Source organism: Condylostylus longicornis, unplaced genomic scaffold, assembly GCF_029603195.1.
Source record: "Condylostylus longicornis isolate FDR11 unplaced genomic scaffold, ASM2960319v2 ptg000135l, whole genome shotgun sequence".
Taxonomy (NCBI): Eukaryota; Metazoa; Arthropoda; class Insecta; order Diptera; family Dolichopodidae; genus Condylostylus; species Condylostylus longicornis.
Window position 1 is genome coordinate 15,627,865 of NW_026578103.1, and position 23,805 is coordinate 15,651,669.

Consider the following 23,805-nt stretch of genomic DNA (forward strand, 5'->3'; position numbering starts at 1 on the left):
GCCCCATAGTTAGTTATGGCACATCAGTTATTCGCACATAGGATAACAAATTCGTACGGGTATCACAGAGTTGACAAGGTCAACTCTACTTTTTTTCTCGTTTTAATCTTAATTCACTGGTATTTCTTCAGTTTGGTTGTCTTAATTCAGAAATTTACATTAATAATAACAATTGAAGGTACATTTTTCGAAGTTGTACTGCTTATATAATTATATATGTATAATTTTTAATAAATTCTCAAATTAAAATTCTTATACTCCAATTATACCTTAAATTATCTCAATAGCTATATATAAATCATTTCGAAATTATACAACATTTTATATATTATAATCAACTTAATTGATTTCAAAATTTTTATTAATTACAAAAAAAATATAAAAAAAAAATGGATTTTATATAAAAATTTATTAATGACGTTTTATTCATTCTCAATACGCACAAAATACAGAGAGTAGAAAATGAAAAATCCTGTAAAAAATAAATTTGTGTGAGTATAATTAATATAAGTAAATTTATATGTATACCAAAATGTATGTATGTATGCATGTATACCTTGATATACAAATCGGTTCCTAGTTATATAAGCTCCATGTTATTTAAAAAAGCTCTCATTAGTATTTGGAGTCTTGTTGCGAAAGGATTACTAGGATTTCTTTTCATTTTATTTTTTGGTTTTCCATAAAATATATACAAAAAAAAAAAATTCATACATACATAATAATATACCGTCTGGTAAAATTTGTATACATAAAATATAAAATATTGAATGAAAGAAAGAGAAAACAAATAAATATATAAAGTGTTGTATAGTTGGAAAAAATTTATCGATTTTTGAGATTTAGTCAGTGCTATATAGAAAGAATTCAGAATAATTGAATATTTCATAAATAAATTATTTATTAACAAAAACTTGAAATATATAATAAAATCGAGTGTAATAAAAATATTTGAAAGATTATTATTGAAAAATTTTCAGAAAAATAAAAATTATAATAATAAAAACAAGAAAAATTATAAGAGGATAGTATAGAGGAGTAGAAAATTTGAATTCCTATACTTTTTATCACAGAGAAAATTGAAGGTTTTTTTTTTTGGGGTGGTGACCGGTGAATTTTTCATCAAAAAATTTTTTTTACAATTCTATAATATTAATTAACTGCTATATAAATATTATAATATAACTACGATATTGTGACGGTTTCTACATATATATTTACTTTAAATGATATCATTGAAAATATAAAAATTTTTATTATTAATATATACTATATATAATTTGAATGTACTTTAAAATATACACAGGGAAAAAAAGTAATAATAATTGAACAACAACAAAACGAGAAAAAAATCAAAACTGAATCATTTTTACCCCACCTATATATCATTATACAGATAGTAGAGATATCAAGTCACTGAGAAAAATATTCTGTTTATATAGAAATATACGTAAAAAACCATATATATACATATATATATGTACTAGATATTGTAAAAATTTAAAAATTATATACATACACAGAAATAGTGTATATTTATATATTCTGAGATTGTTCAACAAAGAAAAACCACAGGAAATTTCACAAAGAAAATTTTGAAACAAAAAAAACAAAATTTATCAAATAAGTTATAAATAATAAATTTTTAATTGAAATTGTGTTACTGCCCTTAATTGTATTTCTTAACAATTATTAAGACTTTTAAAAAAGAACCAGAGACAAACCTAAAAAATTATTATACAAAAAAAAATTTAAGAACTGCGTATATTTAAAATAAAAAAAATTTAATAATTAAATGTTTGAGAAAATCAAATTAAACAGGAACAATTTTACTAAAAAAATTAATTATTAATTTAAAATACAAAAATAAATCTAACAAATATTTAAAATAAAGTTCATTTAAACAAAATTTCCCATTACTCAACAAAAAAAATTAAAAATTAAATAAAGAATAAAAAAAAATTTTCTAGATTTGGGAAATTTTATAAAAAAAGCTACAACAACGGAGCCAATACGTATTTTGTTCATTTTTAAATTAAAACATCATAAAGACGGCTTTAAAAATTCAAAAAGTCGTTTTTTATCAAATAAAAAAACATTACCGCATCGGTAACCCTTAATTAAATTTGGGCAACTACGATACGAGCTTATAAATTGAATTTTTTTCCTAAATATAAAATTAAAAAAAAAAACAAACAAACATTTTTGGTTTTTTCAAAGAAAAAAAATTTGAAAAAAAAAAAATTTCATTTGGCCATCCTGTTACAACAACAAATAAATTTCAAATTTTTATTTTTTTTTTTCCTTTATTTTTTTTTCTGAAAATATTTATTACTAGTTCAATGACTTCATCTTTATGTTCAATATATGCAATAATATTGCAACATTGTAATCTTATAAAAAAGGAATAAAATTTATAAAATATCGGGGAGAGGGGGGAGAAAAATTCTCGAAAACTCAACACAAATGAAAATAATAGTAGTTATTTTTTTTTTTAACCACATAATATAAAAAAAATCCTGTTAAATAGATGGAAATTTATTGTAGTAATAATCAAAAAATTCATTAGTAAAAAAATAAAATAGCTTATAATTTAAGAATAAATGCATAATAAATAACCCTAAAATACCCAGAAATAATAATAATAAATAAAATATTTAAAATGTTATTAAAAATTACTAACAAGAAATATGGTAAAACATGAACTAAAAAAAACTGTTCTAAATATAAAGACCAAATTTAATTTAAATTTTATGCAATTCGAATCAAATTCACAATATTCACAAAATTAAAATTAAAAATCTAAATAAAAGGATTAAAAATTCTAATCAAAATTCAAACTATATATAAAAATTTCAATAAAAAACTATAGAAAAATTAAAACACGCAAACCTTTTACGTACTAGAAATTAATTTAAAAAATTTAAAAGCAAAAACCTATTGTAAAAACAAATAAAAAAAAACCTACTTAAATTCAGGGAAATTACCGAAAATAATTAAAGTTTTAATGTAATCCTCCAATTAAATGGCATCTACAATAGAATCATAATAACATAATAAAATTTAAATGTATAGAAATAGTTAAAACAAGGACAAAACAAAAGGAATTCATTTTAACAAAGAAATTTTCTTTAAAAACACACACTTTAAAAACATTAACAATTAAGCATAAAATTATAAAAAACAAAAAAAAAATTTACTCTCATTTTGTGCAAAAAAAAAAGCACTCAAACAATAAAATAACCATTTAGAAGAAAAAAAATAAGAAAACCTTGAAATTTGATTAGTTAAAAAGCGAACAAATGTACTTTTTTACAAACGATGTGCAATAACAATGTAAAAAGAAAAACTACCATCTAACATTTTCATTATTTTCTGATTTTTTTATTTTTACTGCTCCATTTTAAATATTTCTGTGTATACTTCATTTCTCATAAGTAAATGAGAAACTTACAATAACTGTAAAAACAAAACAAACATAAAAATCAAATAAAAAAACTATAAATAAAAAATAAAGAACAACAGAATCATAAAAAATAAAAATAAAAACTAAAAAGCATCAAACCATCATTTAAAAATTTATTTTACATTTTTGTTTTTTGTTGTTTTTAATAAAATGGAAAAATCTGAAAAGTTTTCAGATTATCTTTTTGCAAAAATGGGGCCACCAAGTTGTGCTACTGTCGATGGTACAGAATTACCACCAAAAACAACTGAACGTAGTGAAGCACCAGTTGAATTAACTGGAATACGTAAATCACTTAAAGAAAATTTAATGTTATTGGTAACATTATCTGGAGTCACTTTAGGTGTAATAATTGGTAAGTACATGTACAAAATATTATAAAATTTAAATAATTTAAATATTAATGTTATACTCGTAATATAGCCATACCGAATGCTTACTAATTCTTGCAAAAGAATTTAGATTAATGGAACGCATCCATTCTATGTTTAACCGAAATTTTTAAATATTTGGACATACATGAACAATTCGAACGTGGTACTTTCAAATAATTAACCACTTGTCGAAAAAATATTATTTAGTTTTAAAAGTAAAACCCGAATTCATTACCTCTTATATTGCGGTTCTTTCTTCTTGTCTCTTCTATGTTGTACCTGGAAAGATTTGGAAGACTGTTTTCTATATCCGTAACAGTGTCTTCACTCATGGCATCCCACTATTTCCATTTTTGCTGAAAATCCTAATCTCAAAATATTTACGTTGTCTATCTGCCTCTGCGATCAATGTTGAAACGTATTGTAACTTTCATATAATCATATTTGCATCGTCTGCATTTTCACTTCAACTTTCTGTTTATACTAATAAATGAATTTTTCGAAAATATTTTGCTTTCTTTCAGCATTAGCAAACTAATTTTTATCACGAGCACCAAGACCAATGTTTTCGAGAAAATTTTAAAAAACTGCGAACACGACCTGAAAAATTGATCTTAATGACTGGATCCTTAATATAAGTAAGACTACTTGAGTATAAGGAAACTTGGACCACCGACATTTTCAATTGACCTACTTACATAATTTGTTAGCGTTATCGCTTTATCCATCTATTGCTAGAAATTTTGGTAAAACTTAAATTTTGTGTCCCTGACTACTTTCTTTACTTCTCCCTTTGTTTGAATCGCTATCACTGTTTATGTTTCCGACTACTATAAAACTTTCCTTTAAATTCTTAAAACTACTTTTAAGCTAATTTTAATACATGAAATTATTTTTAATATCAAATTTAATTTTTTTTAAGATTTTGAGCCCGATTTAATGCATAATTTTACAATTAATGTAGAAGAAGAATATTATTTTCTTTTAATTTGAGTACACAAACAATTTTCGTTCAGTCATCTTTTTAAAGCTGTTTTCACTTGATTTCCAACGTCTTTAGAACTATTGTAAATTCCATGCATAAAGCCACGTTTTTGTTCACTACAAATATTGTTTTAAATTCATTCGTCACATTTTGACACACTCTGTAAAAATATACGACACGTACTTATACATATATGCATTTACATACCTGCTGACCAAAATATAAAATCAGAACATTTATTTATTTCTGAAATATTTAAGGTTATGTAGAAATAAATGAGTTCATTGTTAAGGATTTCGACACACCATTACTGGAACAAACGAAAAAACAAAAACAAACCAAAAAAAAAATACAATTTTTTTTCTTTCGTTTTCTTTCCAACGCCTACACACTTTACTTTCATTTATTTTATAAAAAAAAAAAATATGGAAAAAATTTTTTCTGTTTAAATTTTACATACTTTTTTTAATAGATCATGTTTTTTCCTTAAACGTCCTGCATTTCGTTCCACTTAATACATAAATAACTCATAGTTGGGTATATTTTCTGTCTGTATACATAAACATATACACATATACTACCGTTGTGATACCATAATGTCGATGCAATTAATTTTTTTCTTTTTTTTTGTATTGTAGAAATTGTATTTTATTATTTTGTATTTTATTGTGCAAGGACACAATAATAATAATGATGATTTTATACATATAATAAAATTCTTAGAATCCTTAACGACTTTTGGGTATAAGAGTGAAACGCAATTCGGTGCCCTTGTGAAAAAATACAATGAGAATGCACATTTATACTATTATATGACAGTTAAATTATAATATTGACAGTTGAATTATATGCACAGTGTACACACACATTTGTCAAAAATGCAATTGATCAGTTATAAAATTTTGGCTTCTTTGGTCAATTGCTTTGCATACCTGCCTCTAAATATTAGAATGATTAAAAAACGTTTAGCCATATAAGATTCAGTGCTTGTTTTGGACAAAGGCTTTTCAGAATGAAATTTCGCTAAGGTGTAAAAAATAATTGTTTTATAAAATTTTTTATAACGTTAGGCAAACTTAAAATGAATTTTTGAGAAATAATACAAATCACATTTTTTAAGTAGGGAAAATTTCATTGACATCCATACAGAGCAGTTATCGACGAATTAAATTTTAAGGCTACCTTTCCGAAAATCTGGTCTTTGGTGCTTATCCAATACAAAATAAATCTGAGATTTCTTAACATTGTTCATTGTCCCATGGATAATAACAAGAAAAAATAACAATGACAAAAACCCTTTTAAAAATTTCGATGAATACATTTAAATATTTTTATTTAAAACAAGATTAAAGCAAAAACAAAAAAAAAGTATAAAAAATTCAATAAAATAAAATTCAAGGATTTTATGCGGAATTATAAATCATTTTATAATTTTAAAGAATTACGGAGAGGTGGGAAAGAACTGGAAATTTTAAACATTTTCATAAATAATTCTCTGAAGTATATGTGTGTATGTACCTTTAGTGTTTCTTTTTACAATCTAAGTAAACCTTAGATCGGTTGCGTTTCAATGTTTGATATACGATGATTTAAGTATGTAAGCGGTAATCAAATTATCAAAAATTCCGTATTGCCAAACGATGTACAAAAATTGTAGAACGCGGCGGAAATATTGTCAATGATAATTGAAAAAAATTTTAATTTAACAAGGTGAATAAATTTTGTATGCACTTTAAAAAAAAGAACGAGATAACGTGCACAATACCAAATAATTCTTTTCACTCAAAAATTACATTATACAAATATTAGAAAGTTACTCACTTTCTTCTCACTTTCCGAGTGAAACAGAAAGATAGACGATTAGACCCTTATTGTCATTTTTTTTTTGAAAGTAACACGTACAAAAGCATCGTTTATAAAATTGTACTCGCAATAAATTGTGTACCTTAGAGCAAAATTTTTATTACAAAATTTTATAAAGCAAGTAATTAACGAAAAATGTAGAAATAAAATTGTTTAAATAGTGTGTGAAAATTAATTAATCAAAAAATTATTCAACGAAACTATTTACGGAAACCTTGTAAAAATTGTTTTTATTTTTTTGATATGACGCATCCTTGAAAAGAAATACTTTTCATATCCCTTATTATCTTGAATGAAACTACATTTGCCACATTTCTCCCAATTTATGGTAACAATTGGGAAATCTTTCGCCTAAATTCTAGCCAATGTTATACTATGTTGGCAAATAGATAATAAAACTGCCTACACTTTTAATGTGTATATGAAAAATTTATAGATTATGAGTTTAAACATTAAATAAATTTCTCAGTTGCTCTACAAATAAATTTTTGTTTGGAATTGGAAAATCGGAAAAAAAAATTTTATTAACATTTATTAACAATCTTCCATTTAAAATGGCTAGTTCATATACGAGTATGTATGTACATTATCGTTTCTATTGAAATATTTAACAAAATCTACTATGATAATAAAATTGTTGTCATTTTTCACATTCTTGGCACATTTTCAATTAAATTTGTGTGTATTAGTTATTAAAATTCATAAATTTTCTTCTTAAAAACAAACAAATCATAAAAATATACGGAAATAATGTAAAAAGTTTGGAATTATTTTTTATTTTTCACATATGCTAATAATAAAATCCCACAATTTTGAGAAAAAAATAATTTCATGGTCGGAACAATTTTGAAATAGGAAAAAAAAGAGAAACTCTTGCAAAATGATTTTTTCATTTAAAAATTTACCTACATTAATTATTAAGTGATAACTTTAATAGTACTCGTATTTAAGCACTTAGAATAACAATCAGAATTTAGTACATATTTAATGTTTCAATTGTGAATTCACATATATGCAATAAAATTAAGCTAATTTTTAAAATTTAGGATTGAATGACAGCACACCGTGTTGCAACATTAAAGTAAAAAAATTGAAACGTTTCGGTCGATCTGAACCGACTAAGTACCCTCCCTTTATACCTTTACAATATAAAAATTTTGTTTTAGAATTAGTTTCCAAAATTGTATGGCGGCTCTCCGAACCTGTCAAACCATTCTATAAAAGCTTCACGAATGTGGCTGACCTATAATTGGGCATATTACTGTCAAATTTCATGAATTTAGCTTTCTTATTTTTCCAATTATTTAAAATTAGCTTTTGGAATTGTATGATAGTCACCGGAACTCGTACAACCATTCCATCAAAAATTTTCAGAAAATGTGTAAAATCTAATTGGACACACGTTTACAAAATTTCATAATAATATTTTCATTATTTTCTAAGATATTCCAAATAATCTCTACGGCAGCTATTCGTACCAGTTGTCCGAATCAGTCCAATTATAATTGGGTTTGTACCTTGCAGAAAAATACCATTTGTTGTAGTTAGTTTTATTCGTTTTCAAGTTATCGTACGATTGTACGGACGGACGCCCTGATATGTCTATTAATACAGAATTTTACGCTGGGCAAGAATATGTATATAATTATTATGAAAATCTCGAAATAAAATAAATTCAATTGAATTATGATGTTCATGTTGGTCCATTTTGATTGACATTTTACGACTCCGCACTGTACGGAAAGCGATTCAAATATTAAATTGCCTAAGTTCAGCGACATAACCACAAAAAAATTGATTATATACGCGAACCTCTACCAATATATTACCAATACCTCACAAGCTCTCCGTGAATGAATGCACAATATTTCCAAATCAATCCATATTTTAAATCTTATCATTTACAAATACCTTATACCTATTACGTTAATTTAATTTTTTCCTCTTTAATTTTAACTATTCCAATAGGTTTCAGTTTACGTCAATTCAATTTAAGTGAAGATTCAATCATGTTAATTTCTTATCCTGGTGAACTTTTTATGAGAATATTAAAATTAATGATACTTCCGTTGGTTATATCAAGTTTAATAGCTGGATCAGCTAGTTTGAATGCAAAAATGAATGGAAAAATTGCTTTAAGAACTTTAATATATTTTGCTGCAACATCATTTTTTAATGCATGCCTTGGTGTATGTTTAGCAATGCTTATACATCCTGGTGATCCTGGACTCCATAATACATTAGATCGGACTGCTGATAATAGGGCTGTGAATTTATTAGACAGTTTATTAGATCTTGGAAGGTAAGTTAACTATTTTGTTTTTCATTTAGCAATTTAATATAAAATTTTAATTCATATATTAAGTAATTAATATAGTTTTTAATTTTAACATTCATATTACAAAGTCAAAAACCATTTAATTGTTATTTAGTATTTGCATGAACTTTTTCTTTTTTAATATTTTAGAAAAGTAAAAAAAATTGCTTAATTATTTTTGTTTTCGCTCTTTCACCTGTTAAGCGATTAGTTTTTCTTAGACAGCTCGATTTACTGTGCTAAAAATTCAAAGGAAGGCGCGTATTTACAAAATTTTATTAACAGGGAAATTTTCGGTTTTTGCTTAACTTTAAATTTCATAGCAAATACAATTTTCTTTTTCGGCATGACGCACATATACGACATTAACTAAAAATGAGCTTTTCAAATTAGCGCATATATAAGACATAATTTCTTAACAGGTTAATAACAGAATTTACATAAATTATGCCTGCATGATTTAAAAAAAAACGGTTTTAACAATATGTTAAACATGTTCACCGGCGAAAGTATCTTAATTTGTTTCTAAACCAAAACAAAATTGGCGAAAATAAAATTACTTTTAGATATAACCACATATAAAAAAAGTTGCTCAATTTAGTTTGTACCAAAACCTGGTTATATAAAAATTGTTTTGAGCTTTGGGTTTTCACCACTAGAATAGTGACGATTGAAAGTAATATATAAATGGTTTGTATCTTATTTATGATTTCAAAAACTCTATTTCTTAGATAAAATTTTGATTTTCGCTATTAGAAATCGCCAAAACCCTAACTTTTAGAATGTTCACAATAATTCTTCATTTTCACTGCTATAAAAATTCACAATAAAAGATCGTATTTTCAAATCTTCTTATTTTAAGATGGCGCAATAAATTTTCAAAATTCGAAATATTTTTTAAATTTTTTCATATCGCGAAAATTTTAAATGACGCCAGCACATACCGTTAAGCAAGATTTTTATGGTGAAATTTAATTCTTATCAAATCAATATCGGTAATATTCATTCATTTTTTACACATACATACGTCCACAATTGGCTTGGAATATGTATGAATGTATATCGAAAAAAATTAGCAAAATAACAAGAAATTATGACGTATGTAGTTATGTACATTCTACATATTATGCACTTTACCGCAAAAATTTCGAGAATTTTATTAAAATGATTTGACAAATAATATTAAATATTTTGACAGTTTAACAAAATTAGTACATTGTACCGTCATAAAAGCAAATCACACTATTAAAATTCGTTAATTGCAAATTAAACTCATAAGTAAAATCGCTGTGTAATATTCATGTTTGAAAGTACATTAAAAAATTAATTAAATCGATGAAATTCATTGTTTCAGAAATGTTTTTCCTGACAATCTATTCCAAGCAGCATTTCAACAAGCACACACAGTTTATGTACCGAAACCAACAATATTAACGAATTTCAATGATACTACAAATGAGACGTCAACAAGTTTGGATGCACAAGTTGGTTCTTCATCCGCCATTACATCCGATGAAGTGGAAGTTGAGTTAGTTCGTGTAGTACAATATCGTAGTGGAACAAATACACTTGGCATTGTATTTTTCTGTTTGGTATTTGGCACATTTCTCGGTACAATTGGTACAAAAGGACAAGTTGTGATTGATTTCTTTTCGGCTGTATTTGAGGTTGTGATGAAGATGGTTACGTGTGTAATGTGGTTAACCCCACTTGGTATTAGCTCAGTTATAGCTGGAAAAATATTAGGTGTTGTTGATTTAGCTTTAGTAATGTCACAGCTAATGTGGTTCATTATAACTGTTGCAATTGGTGTATTCCTGTATCAAATGTTTGTAATGCAACTGATATACTTTCTATTCCTGGGCCGTAATCCTTTTAAATTCTATTGTGGACTCATACAGCCAATGCTGACAGCTTTTGCTACAGCATCAACGTAAGATTTTTTACAATTTTTTTTTAATTAATTTCAATTTTTAGTTTACGTAATATATTTTTTCATGATTTTACACAAAAAAATAATTACCAAACACCCTCTAAAAAAAATCAAAACCAAAATTTTTGACAAAAACAAAAAAACAATTTTATTATTAAAAATCAAAAAAAAAAACACCAAATGAAAAATTATCCAAATATGTGACCCAAAAATAATAATAATAAAAAAAACAATAAAACACTTCCTGCCAAAACATCAAATTTCAAAACCAATGTGATAAATTATCCTCATCTGTGATACTAAATGTGATGACAAAATACAGTGCTGCTGCATTACCAATAACATTCCGTTGTATGAATGAGAAATTGAAAATTGATCAAAGGATAACCAGATTTGTTTTACCAATTGGTTGTAATGTCAATATGGATGGGACTGCATTATTTATTGCAGTAGCATCTCTTTTTATTGCACAAATGAGTGGTATGGCTATTGGATTTGGTGAAATTGTCACTGTTTTACTAACATCAACAGCAGCATCAATGAGTTCAGCTAGTGTTCCGAGTGCAGCTTTGGTATTACTGCTAGTTTCACTTTCAGCAATCGATGCGCCAGTACAAGATGTAACATTATTATTCGCTATTGACTGGTTTGTGTAAGTTGAAATTCTTAAAATATATTTGTATTTCAATGTTTCGAAGATATTTTATATATGAATAGGTATAATAACAAAATGTACATTAATTTATTCTAATTCAGTTTTAATTATAGAAACAGATCGATAAGCGCTTCGAAACATTTTGATAATTTATGTTAAATTAAAATAGTTTTATGTATTCAATAAATTGAAACATTATGGTATAATTTTTAGTGATCGAATTCGGACTACAAATAATATGCTTGGAGATTGCTATGCCGCTGCTATTGTAGAACAATTATCTAAAAAAGAATTGATGGCTCTAGATGCTGCTGTTTTGTATCAGGTAATAAATATATGTACAATATTTTCAAAATAAAAAAAAAAACAAAACCCCACTAGTGAAAATAAATCACTAAAATGAATTAAAATTTATTTTAGCAGACAATGGTAAGAACCATTTATATTCAAAATGCGCTTTGCATTTTCTTTTTTTATTAATTAAAAACTTTGGATACTAATTGCAATTTTTTGAATTTTCGAAATTTTAGGACTCTGGGGCAGTAACAACACCAAATGGCCATATTCATATGGATCAATCAGAATTAGAAAGACGATTATCTATATCAAATTCAGTAATTGTTGACATACCAAATGGAACAGCTGCAAATGGTTATCATCCAACACAAAATGCAATAAATACAAGGATGTAAAACAGCACCGTTAGTATTTTATAATAATAAAGAACATAATAATAATAATAACATATGAAGTATAATAGCAAAACAAAATAGAAAAGCGTATGAGTTTAGTTTTAATTTCTATAAATTTATTAACAAAATATTATGTTGCATATGAATATATTTTTTTTAAGAAAATGACTTTAAGAATTTTAAGAGTTTCAATAATTAATAATTATTGCACACTCTTGCTGTAAATATATGTGTTACAGGTATAATAATCTTTCACGAACTAATTTTTTACTAAATTTTCAATTTTTTTTTTTATTTTATATTTTGTTTCATATACGTACATATACATATAGAACTCTTATTAAGAAATGTTTATTTTATATTATCTATATATTCTGAGATTAAAATATGGAGATTTCTTTTTTATAAATAATAAAATAATCGGGATAAAAGACATATTTGGCCCCCATTTGAATAATACTCTAATTACAATATAAATTAACTAGAATCAGTGCACTACTTAAAATTAACAAAATTTTGTAGAAAAATAATCAAAATTTAACCTTTCATAAAATTTATAAAATTTATGCATTATTTAAAACAAGTAGATAATTGTAATATAAATATGTGCAAAGCAATATCGACTTTAATATAATTGGTAGTCAAACAAAAACAAATATCCTATAATTAATACAAATTATGAATTAAAAAATTATTTTAATAAAAAACAATAGATCTTACACATTATTACATTATACATAAATATAATTTTGTAGCTAATGTGTACATTTGTTTTTGTATAAATTTAACAATCAGATCAAAGTAAAAATATGTAAAGAATTTTATAAAACACTCTTTTTTTGTATGTAGCGTCCTTCTTTACATTGCGAATCAATAAAATAATATGTTCACATGAGTTCACTATTTGTATTTATTTTAATTAATCTCATTTCCAAAATATTTGCAATATAAATTCAAAAGTACCTATGTAATTTGTTATTAAACCTATTGGATTGATAAATTCAAATTGTAATACATAAATTCATTCATAAATTAGTGGATAAAAATGCAGTTGAATACTAAATTTAACATTTTTACACTTAAATTAAAAACTATTTCTGAATCAATTTCTTATAAACAATATATGTATAATTTGGTATTCATGAGTATAAGGCCTATAAAATAAATGAAATAAAAATTTAGTAAAACTTAATACAATTTATTTTTTAATTATTAGTGTTAATTAATTTAATTAAAAATAGGCAAGATTTAAATTGTTAAATTTAATTTACCATTAAAAAATTTTTAACACCTATGCACATACTTCCATAAGCTATAACACTTAAACATATAGAATTATTTTAAAATTGAAAATTTAATTAAACACAAAAATCTTTTACTTATTCGAATTTTTTATTGACACTAAAAATGATGTATAAAAAATTTAAAAACAAAATTAATTGGCAAAAAATTCCCAACTTATTTTGTTCAAAATTTTATACTTATTATGGGTATACATTAAAAATAAAAATTAAAGTATATTGTATAATTTAATGCCTTTGTCCAGTGTGTTAGGCGAAAATATTAAAGAAAAAACCCCAAATAAATATTTGCTCATGTAAAATACATTTTTTTTATATAAATTTCATTATTAGTAATAAAATTATTGAAAAATTTTGTTTACATTCTATTTTTATAATGGCTTTTAAATTTGTCATTGAAATGTCAAATGTAAAATAAGTAGAATTTTGTTTCAAAAGATTGAGAAACTTTTCAATTCGATACTCGAAATATTTTGATTTTGAAGTTTTATTGTAAATTTTTTTTTTTTTATTAAAATTAACTTAAAAGAGAAACATTATTTTTAATATTTTTTTTTATTTTTGTACTTTGTTAAAAATTTTTAATCGATTGGAGTCTGCCTTATTAATTATTAATACCAATTAAAGAATATTATAAATTATTTGTGATAGTACTTGATAAGAGTAATTGTATATTTAAAAATAAAATATCAAATTCAGTTTTATTCAAAATGGAAATATTTTTTAGAGAATGTCCAAAGAAAAAAAGAACAAAAAAAATAATAATAATATAAAATGTATAAAATAACAAAAAAATAAAGTTAATAATAAAAAAAAAATTTTAACAGATTACACCATTTTACATAATATAATTGACATAAAGTAGAATGCTTAAATAAATACACCCCCATCAAAAATAGTATGTACCTATAAAGTTCATGTTAAATTTATAAAATGGTATAAAATTTTCAATATTCTTTGCAGAGATAACAACATATATGTACGAGTAATTATATAAGAAAAGTTGGCTAATATTTATAATAATCTATAATGTATGCAGAAAAAATAATTCTCTGCTTAGAAAATTTTTGAAATAACTTAAAAAAAAAGAAACAAAAATATAATAACTTCGTCGTAACATTAATGTATCAATTTTACTACATGAAAAATAAACATCAAATATAATTAATGATAACTATTAAAAAATTTTATTACTTTTTACAAATTAATTGGATTCTTTGTTGTCTGAATTTGCAACATATTCCCATCTTCCAAATAAAATTAAAATTTTTTATTTAATTTCTTCCTTTAAACATTAAAATTTTTTCGTAAATCACACATTAAAAATACAATACGAATGTATTCTTTATATGCTTTTATTTAAAATGTTAACACTATAATTTCTTTAATATTTTCAATAAAATCATATTTCTCAATCCCCAATAAGACTCAATATTATACACATACATTAGTTTACAATTAATTACATCTAATGTTTCAATTTTTAAATATTATACATATAATAAAAAATAATTTTTAATACTATATCCATTTGGAAATTTCAAAATTTTTAATAAAATTTCATATAACATTAAAATAACCAAGAAACAAAAAGAAAAAGAAAAATGTTATCAAAAAGACGTTGCCAAAAAGACTGTAAATTTTTAATATACAAAATCATAATGATTATTATTATACCATATATGTTTTAATGAAAAATAACAATAAAATTTTAAAAACCCAATTTAAATAAATTTAAAAAGACAAACTTTACACAAAATATATACACATACATTTATTATTTTATGTAATAAGTACAACCAAAATTCAATTTCTAAAAAAAAATATTTATTTTAAAATTCTAATGTGAATTTACATTTTATATTCATAATTATACTAGCTTAAATAATTAAAAATAGAAAAATCAAAGAATTTAATATTAAAAGTGATAACATTTAAGGCGTTCACCATACGTCAAAAATATCCCTTAATTTATGCAAATGGATAATTATATGGTATGTACAGTTTTGTATAAAAATCAAATTTTATATTTAATGATAAAATAATGTCTCTATTTAGTTTCGGGCAACAAAAATATTCATTAAAAGCATGTATATATATAAATATATATTATATAATATACTCAAGTTGTATACTAATATTAAAATGGATAAAAGTAAAATCTAAAAATTTTTATTAAAATATTCGCTCAGAGCCATTTTATAATTGAAATATTTAAGATTTGGTTGTACTTAAAAATCAAAACAAAAAAAAAAAATTTTCATTTTTTAAATAAAAATTTTGTGCGAAATTTATACCTAAAATATAGCATAGAAGCAAAAAATAAAAAAAAAATAATTAAATTCTTATAAAAAGAAAAATACACCAAAACCAAGAAACGAATTTATTATGATTTTTTTTTATATTTTTTTTTAATTCCTATACAAAATTCAGAAGCGTGTTTCATTAAACTTTTTATATATTCTAAGATATTTACACAAATCAATTTCAATTTTAAATAAGAAATAAAAAGAAATAAAAATTTATACACCACCTATTTATTTTTCTTTTTTAATTTATTTCTTTATTTTTGTTTTTTTACATACAAAAATTCTTATTTTCAACTGGGTCTGTTTACACGTGTATGCATTCAGCTTGTTTACAACGCTTCTTGTATGCAATTCTCACACCCCATCTCTAATAACAATAAAATTTATTTGTATAAAAGAAGATGTGAGCAAGCACAAAATAAGTGCTATGCATATACGCTCAATCCCATATACACGTGCAAAATAAACTGTAACACTTTTGTTATAAATATTTAAATTTAAATAAAACATCAAAACAATTAAAAAATATTATACAATTTTATAAATCCAAGTGTTAGAGCAAAAAAACAAAAAAATAAAAATGAAAATATTATATAAAAAAAATTGTGTAGTAAAATTAAAAAGTTATTGAAAAAAAAAGAAAACAAAAATTAATTACACTAAAGATAAAACTTTTAAAACACAATACACCAGCATCATTAGTCAGTAAACAGCATTTTTAATAAACGAGTACATAAAAATTGCAATATTAAAATATGAACTACTTTGGTGTTTCTTTTCTCTTAACATAAAGTAATATAAATTCTAATGATTAAGCTGAAGCTGACAATGGTTCTAGTTTAATGCGTTTCAAAGTAAAATTTATGGAATCAATTATTATTATATATACAAAAACAAAATATAAAAAAAAATATCTAATTATACTTGTATTACGTAAATGTATCAAAAAAAAAACAAAAAAAAAAAAATATATATAGAAAAGAATATAAAAAAAAAAATAATAAAATCAATATTATCACAAATTGTAGACTGATAGTATTTAGTTTTTAATGTATGTATTACCTAAACCGAGTATTTGTAATTATTATAAACATTAAATAAAAAGTTATCTATAAAAATTAATAAATAAAATTTAATTTTAATTTATCAAATATAAATGCTTTAGTGTAAACAATAATAAGACATTGAAAGAATATTATTCAATCCTTAATTTGTATTACCGCATTAATTAAAATTTTTATTTAAGTGAATAATATATAGATCTGCAATTATCTAAATATATGGTAAGCCTAATAATAAGTATTATCGTTAACAATTTAAAAATTGTGATTTGAATAATTGGAAAATATTGTATGAATTTTAAACACATATATAGAATTATGAGCTATATTAATAAAATAATTAAGAAATCATTTATACAAATATACTCTTGTATTGAAATTGCAGTAAAAAAACTGCACTATACTACGAAATTCCGCAATCGTCATTTACAATATTTACTATCTACTTGCGGTCAGTGTCGTTAATTTTACTATAATTGTAGTTTTTTACTACATTTTGGCATTCTATACTACCATGCTACTGCAAAGCCATTTTTACTATTTTTTTGCATTTACACTATAGAAAATGTCGTTATTTGAAAAAAAAACTACAAAAACTACTTGTGCAATGAAAAAAAAATTAAATTTAGAACCTTGTTTGAAAAACGTTACGGTGAAAGAAACGTCTATAATATTGAAATCTCATATTACAGAAAACTCACAGTTGTCATTTTTAATATGAAGTGAATTATTTTATTTTATAAAGCTATAAAAATAAATATAAATTAATAATATATAATAAAAATAAAAATATTTCGTTCCACCCCTTTACATTCTTATTACCCCTTTATATTCTTATTATTTATTCTTTTTTTCTTCTGTTAATTCATTACAAAATTCTGTTCCAAGCTTCTTGTTCTTAAATTAAAAAAAATTGCGAATAAATATAATTTTTTTCATAAACGAAATTGGATTTGAAATCAATTTTTTTTTGGTGTTAATGAAAGCCCCAAATTACTACGCTAAAGCCATCGGTACTACATTATTGTGGTTGTGAGACAAAATGCTACTGAAAAACAAGTTGAAAATATAACAACACTGCTTGTAATTCATATAAATTATTCGACCATTGTTCAAAAATTAAAAAATTTTTACTTGACTAAGTATGGCTGATTAAAATTGATCATTTTTATTTTGAATACATGCATAAAATATTTGCTGAAATAATTTGTTATTATTATTTTAAATTTTTAAATAATTTAATTAGAAAAGAGAATTTAATTTAATTTTAAAGTACTTTTTACTTTATTATACTCTGTAAACTACTTGGTGCTGCCGTAAATCTATTAGAAATTGAATGTTAGCGAAACAATTCAGTTATCATTATAGTAAGCAGTGCAAATTTGGTAAATAAGTAAATTTCAAAAATTTACTAAAAATTTGAAAATTTTGTTGGACATAATTTTACAAAATACTGTACGAAAATTTAGAAATTAAAGTACTTGGTTTCACATTAAAAAATTTTCGTAAAATATAAAATATTCTTCATATTATTTTTAAAATCTATTTGTTAAAATCTATAAAACTTATATTAATAAATACGAATCTCTATGAACAAAACTATCCTACATTATCAAAAATTCGCAATGCAAAAAAATAAAAAAGTATTTAGCAATAAGATGTCTAAATTATCTTTTCTAATTATCTTGAATTCATTTAAATTCAAATCAAGCAAATTATTTGTACGAAATAGCGATTATTTCTGATTGAAAATATATAAAAAAAAAATTTTTTAATTTCTCAATCGATTTTCAGGCTCGTTTTTCTTCGCGAATAATAAGTAAATCACAGCATGCAAAAGATATATAGAAAAATAAGGTGACTAACTGACTACTTATAATATAATTTACCCTCCTCTATATTCTCATATTATATAAAAGCATACATAAATTATAAATATGTACCTTATATATACGAGTACATATGTCATATATATTAAGTTATTTAAATTTTTTTCTAAGTATTAAAATTTGCATAAAAAATTATGTAATAATACTAGATATTTTTTGTTTTTTTTTTGGGTAAACTCGCAGTAATAATTCAATCTATGCATATTAAAAATCAAAAATTAACTAGTACGTACACTTGAAGCAAAAAGGCAAAATTAAAAAAACAAGTACAAAATGTTTAATTAAACTTTGTAACTTACGCCGGTGAATCCAACTTATATAGTATATTTTTGTATGTAAATATTGGGTTTATATACTGACTAACATATTTATAGTAACTGTTCTATTGGACTAGAAAAAAAAATTCCAATGAATTTTTTTTTTTAGAGCTAATTGAATTTAAATAATTTATTAATTTAACTTGAATTAATTTTTTATCGTTTTATAACGTTCGTAAGGAAAAAAAAATATTTTTCATATTATGTACTGGGCTCTTAGATTTTATAAAGTATTTAAAAAATTTATTTAATTGAACCTGTACTCTGTAATGGTAGAAAATTTGAAATATATTTGCGATTATGTGCTTTGTATTTATATATTTTCTTATATACTTTTGGATAATTTTTAAATATTTTTTCAATAAATTTAAATTTTGTTATAAAACAAAAAAAAACTTCGTATAACAAGAGACTCTGTACGTTTTCTTTATTAATATTAAAAAACAACAGAAATTTATTTAGAATAAATTTAATTTTCATTGTTGAAACATGGTTTTTGCAAAAAATTAGAATTAAAAAATTTGATTTAAAAAAATAAACCGAGAAAGTTATGAAAAAAATCATTCGTTTCTAAAAATCTGATGTGGAATAAAATTTAAAAATCTAACGTGGCCAGCACATAACCGACCGTAATGTGTATTTTCTAGTGAAAATGTTACAGTAGATTATAAAAATGCTTTTTGAACACTTCCTTTCAATTTTAAGGAAGTTGGCAAGGTTTGATTCAACATACTTAGAAAAGTTCACCAGTTAGTTTCGGCAAAGATAACTCAAATATCAAATTTCAAAAAATCTGATATATCCGAAGTCTGATATATCCCAAAAGTAGATCAACCTGTGGCATAGCCAAGATAAACTTATATATAAAATTTTATCAAAATCGGTTCAACAGAACTTTAGATTCTCGCGTATACCCACATACTGAAGGACCCACACTTCTATAAAAATAATTTATTTACGCTTCCCTACTATGAGAAGTGCATTCCCACCGAAATCTCGACATCTTTTGAGTCGTTAAAAGAAGACGTCTGTGCGGTCGGCTAAAAGAAAAACTTTTGAAATTTATGCAAATAGATGCAAATTTTTAAATTAAGAATGATTGCACTCCAAATTTCAGAGAAAATGATAAATTTCATCAGCTTATAAAAACTTGACTTAAATGTGAAAATGTTTTATGACTTTAATTTTGAAATATTTCGCATCTTCAGTGTAACTCCCAATATAAGACGAGTTCTGCCTTCGTACGAAAATGTTTGAATTAAAAATTAATGAAATTTCATATTTACTGCATAATTTTGTAGTTTCTACAAGTTCCTTTAATTTAATAAATATTATTACAAAAATTTCTTTAACATAGTGCCTTTCTTTAATAGATACATTTTTTTTTCCCAACATAAACTTATTAAATACAAAATCAGTTTTTCCTAAAAAACCAATGAATTAATTAACAATTGAATAGTAGACCATTTATGTTGAATATTTATATAGGTAGATAATTATTAATTTTTCCTCCAATTAACATTTTAGAATTAAAATAATCTAAAAAATTTATTATTATTTACGACAATATTTTATTAGTCATAAATATATCATCGTCTTTTCGGCAAATTACTGAAATTTTCGTATTAAAACTCTAATTAATTTTATGTATAACTATAAATACCTTTCACTAATTGAAAGTTTACTTAAAAAATTTTATTATAATTATGTAACATAGATATTAATACATAAATGTATGTAATGTTCATTACACCTAATATAATAGTTTCAAAGTTAATGTACTGATATAAACGTATGTAAAATATAATTACATACAATGTTATTTTCATTCTCTCATCGCCTTATACATATATTTCAAAATTTGAAATGAAAAGTTATAAATATTTTCTATACAAACTGATATATAACATAATGTTATACGTATAATTTGTATATGTATATATGGAAAATAATGATTAAAAGTGGTTTTATCTTGTATTTTTATACAAATTTAATTGGTATACATAAGTATACGCGCATTATTATGTATATTGTAAAAGTATACATAAAAATTATAATCTTATTAAATTAATCTATATAACACCTTTAAATCACATAATACACATATGAGTAAGTAAATAATAAGTCAGGTGAATCGTCGAAAATTCATTTAAATAAGCATAAATTTTCAATTCATAAAAATAATATCAAAACAAAAAAAAAAAACAAAAAAAGAAAGAAACAAAAAGTAAAATAGAATAAAAGCTTGTTAGCACAAATAATGAAAATGTGTACACACTACACACCATTCAATTTTATTATAACACATTCAACATACTCAATATTACTGTTATACTTATGTATACTATAATAAAATACAGTATATTATACATTCAAATTTGTATAACTTTATAAAATCTATTCTATAGATTTATTCATGCAAGGTGAATATAAAAATATTAAAATATAAAGAGAAAAAAGAGAATAAAAATAAAAAAAAAAAGTAAAGTGCATAATGGAATATTGGTGCCTTAAAGCTTTTTTTTCTACATACATTATGTACATACATTATAATGTAAAAGGTGGAATTTACTCACAGTCATATAAGTATATAATAGTGATGATTAAATATGTTTACTATTTCATTTCTATATTTATGTTTATATTTTATGTATATTTGAAAATAATGATCATAAATATTGTATTATGGTTGAATTGCTGTAATATTACGGTATGGTATGGTGGTAATAACTTGTATATTGTGGTTCACATTATATTCAAACAAAAATAATAATATTTTTCCTACATGTTTGAATTTTTTTTTTTTTTATTTTCTCAGTTTTGAATTTACATTTGAAATTATTTTTCATTTTCCATTTCTTAACGTGAATATTGAAACAAGGTGACCAGTTTTTTTACAACTAAAAGAAGAATGGAAAACGCAATACTCATCATCTCCATCATTTCGTATATCAGTCCCATCAATGAATGGGACTAAATGCATTCTACACAGATGCGGCGTCAACTTGAGTTTTTACCGACTGCATTGCATACAATAAGGGAGATTAGTTTTCGAGTTTTTCGGTGGCAACGCACTTCTTAATAGTACGGAAGCGTAAATATAGTATTGTTAGAAATTAATAATAAACTTTATTTTAGAGGTCCGTCTGTTTGTATATTTATGGGCCTGTATATATAAGAGGTCTGTCTGCCTGTATTTTAATATTCAGAAAATCAAAAGATTTATATTAAAACACAAATAATAACTATGGAATGGAGAACACTTTTTTGAAAAAACAAATATAGAAATTAAAAAAGAGGGACTGCGTCCCCCACCTCAAAGAGAATAGGTTGGTCAACTTATAAAAATTATGATTTAGCTATAGTTTAATACGTTGTCGTTTTAAAGTACATAATTGTATATTTCAATTCAATTGTAGTACAGTGTGTAGGTAATAACGCATTAGCATCGCTTTATTCAAATGGATTGTTTTTTTTATATTAAGTTTTTGTTTTTCTTTTATTTTTAATATTACATCATTTATTTTAGAGTTAATCATCACAATTATAGGATTTTAAATAAATAAACATATCATCAGTATTTCTTATATTAATATATTAGAGGTGTTTAAGGGTGGGCCACCTATATGGTATTTTTGTACATAACGTAGTCGAGAAAATTATTTTAAGATAAACTATTCACAAAATTAATAAGAAGAAATAAAAATATATTTATTGGGAGCAATATGCTACACTTGTAGAAAAGTGTGTAGTCTTTTTCTTCTAAATTTACAATTTTTATTTTGAAGTAAAGGATTCGTATGGATTTTTTTCCATAGTATGGAAATTTCATTTCCATATATTAAATTTTTCAATATTTTTTTAAAATTGAAATAAAGTATGGGAATTTATTCCAAATCACAGTACGTTCAATGCTCATATCACTGACCAAATATTAAAAATTTTTTAAGAATTAAAGAAGTTTGTGATGTAAAGAGAAAAGTACACTGATACAGGACTACAAAGTTTGTAAGGACGCGATCAATATTACGTGACATTGTTTAGAGAATTTATGTCATGACAGTCATTTTATTATTGCGTATAATACATAACATTTCGATGTGGTTTGATGTCTCGTGGTATAGTGAGAATAACATTTCTAATTTTTGAGAGAATTTAGATTAACGAGTCTATTTTGTGGCGGAATCGAAATATTATGAAACTGAACGTATAGAAATTCTACGACACAATTTCATGTTATACAAGTGACTAACTTAAATTTTTCCTCCACAATTATTTCTTTTATTTTCTTATTGTAAAAAATCAATTCAATAATCTTGTAATAAAAATCGCATATACAAAGTATATAATTAATTAATTATTGTTATAATTATGGTGATTATTACCTACTTGTTCTTTTATTTAATTATAATTTTTCTTTTAATCAATGTACACACAATCCATTTCCATAAAAAGATTTTAAAATTATCGCATATTTTTTTTTATATTGTTGACTATTTTTAGTGAAAATAATAATTAAAAAAAAAAAAATTTTTTTTTTCTCTACAATTTTTAATGTTGATGATAGAAATCTTATGGTAGGTATATAAGAATAAATAAAAAAAAAAAAGTATGCATTTTCATTTCAAAGATTAAAAAAAAAC

The 23,805-nt window shown here is 23.4% G+C and overlaps 1 protein-coding gene across 2 annotated transcripts in view; it reads left to right on the forward strand.

The window, feature by feature from the left end:
- The window catches only part of LOC129615471 (excitatory amino acid transporter), a 32,240-nt gene extending 17,590 nt beyond the window's left edge, over window positions 1-14,650 (forward strand). The window contains exons 2-7 of one of the 2 annotated variants that reach the window (XM_055530706.1): window positions 3,635-3,821; window positions 8,657-8,990; window positions 10,360-10,938; window positions 11,261-11,590; window positions 11,807-11,918; window positions 12,124-14,650. In XM_055530706.1, coding sequence (XP_055386681.1) covers window positions 3,659-3,821; window positions 8,657-8,990; window positions 10,360-10,938; window positions 11,261-11,590; window positions 11,807-11,918; window positions 12,124-12,285 — 1,680 coding nt within the window. In that variant the 5' untranslated portion in view covers window positions 3,635-3,658 and the 3' untranslated portion in view covers window positions 12,286-14,650. Of the gene's footprint in view, window positions 1-2,958; window positions 3,822-8,656; window positions 8,991-10,359; window positions 10,939-11,260; window positions 11,591-11,806; window positions 11,919-12,123 lie in introns of those variants that run through there. The other variant, XM_055530705.1, reaches the window with a different exon arrangement.
- Window positions 14,651-23,805: the final 9,155 nt, after the last annotated feature.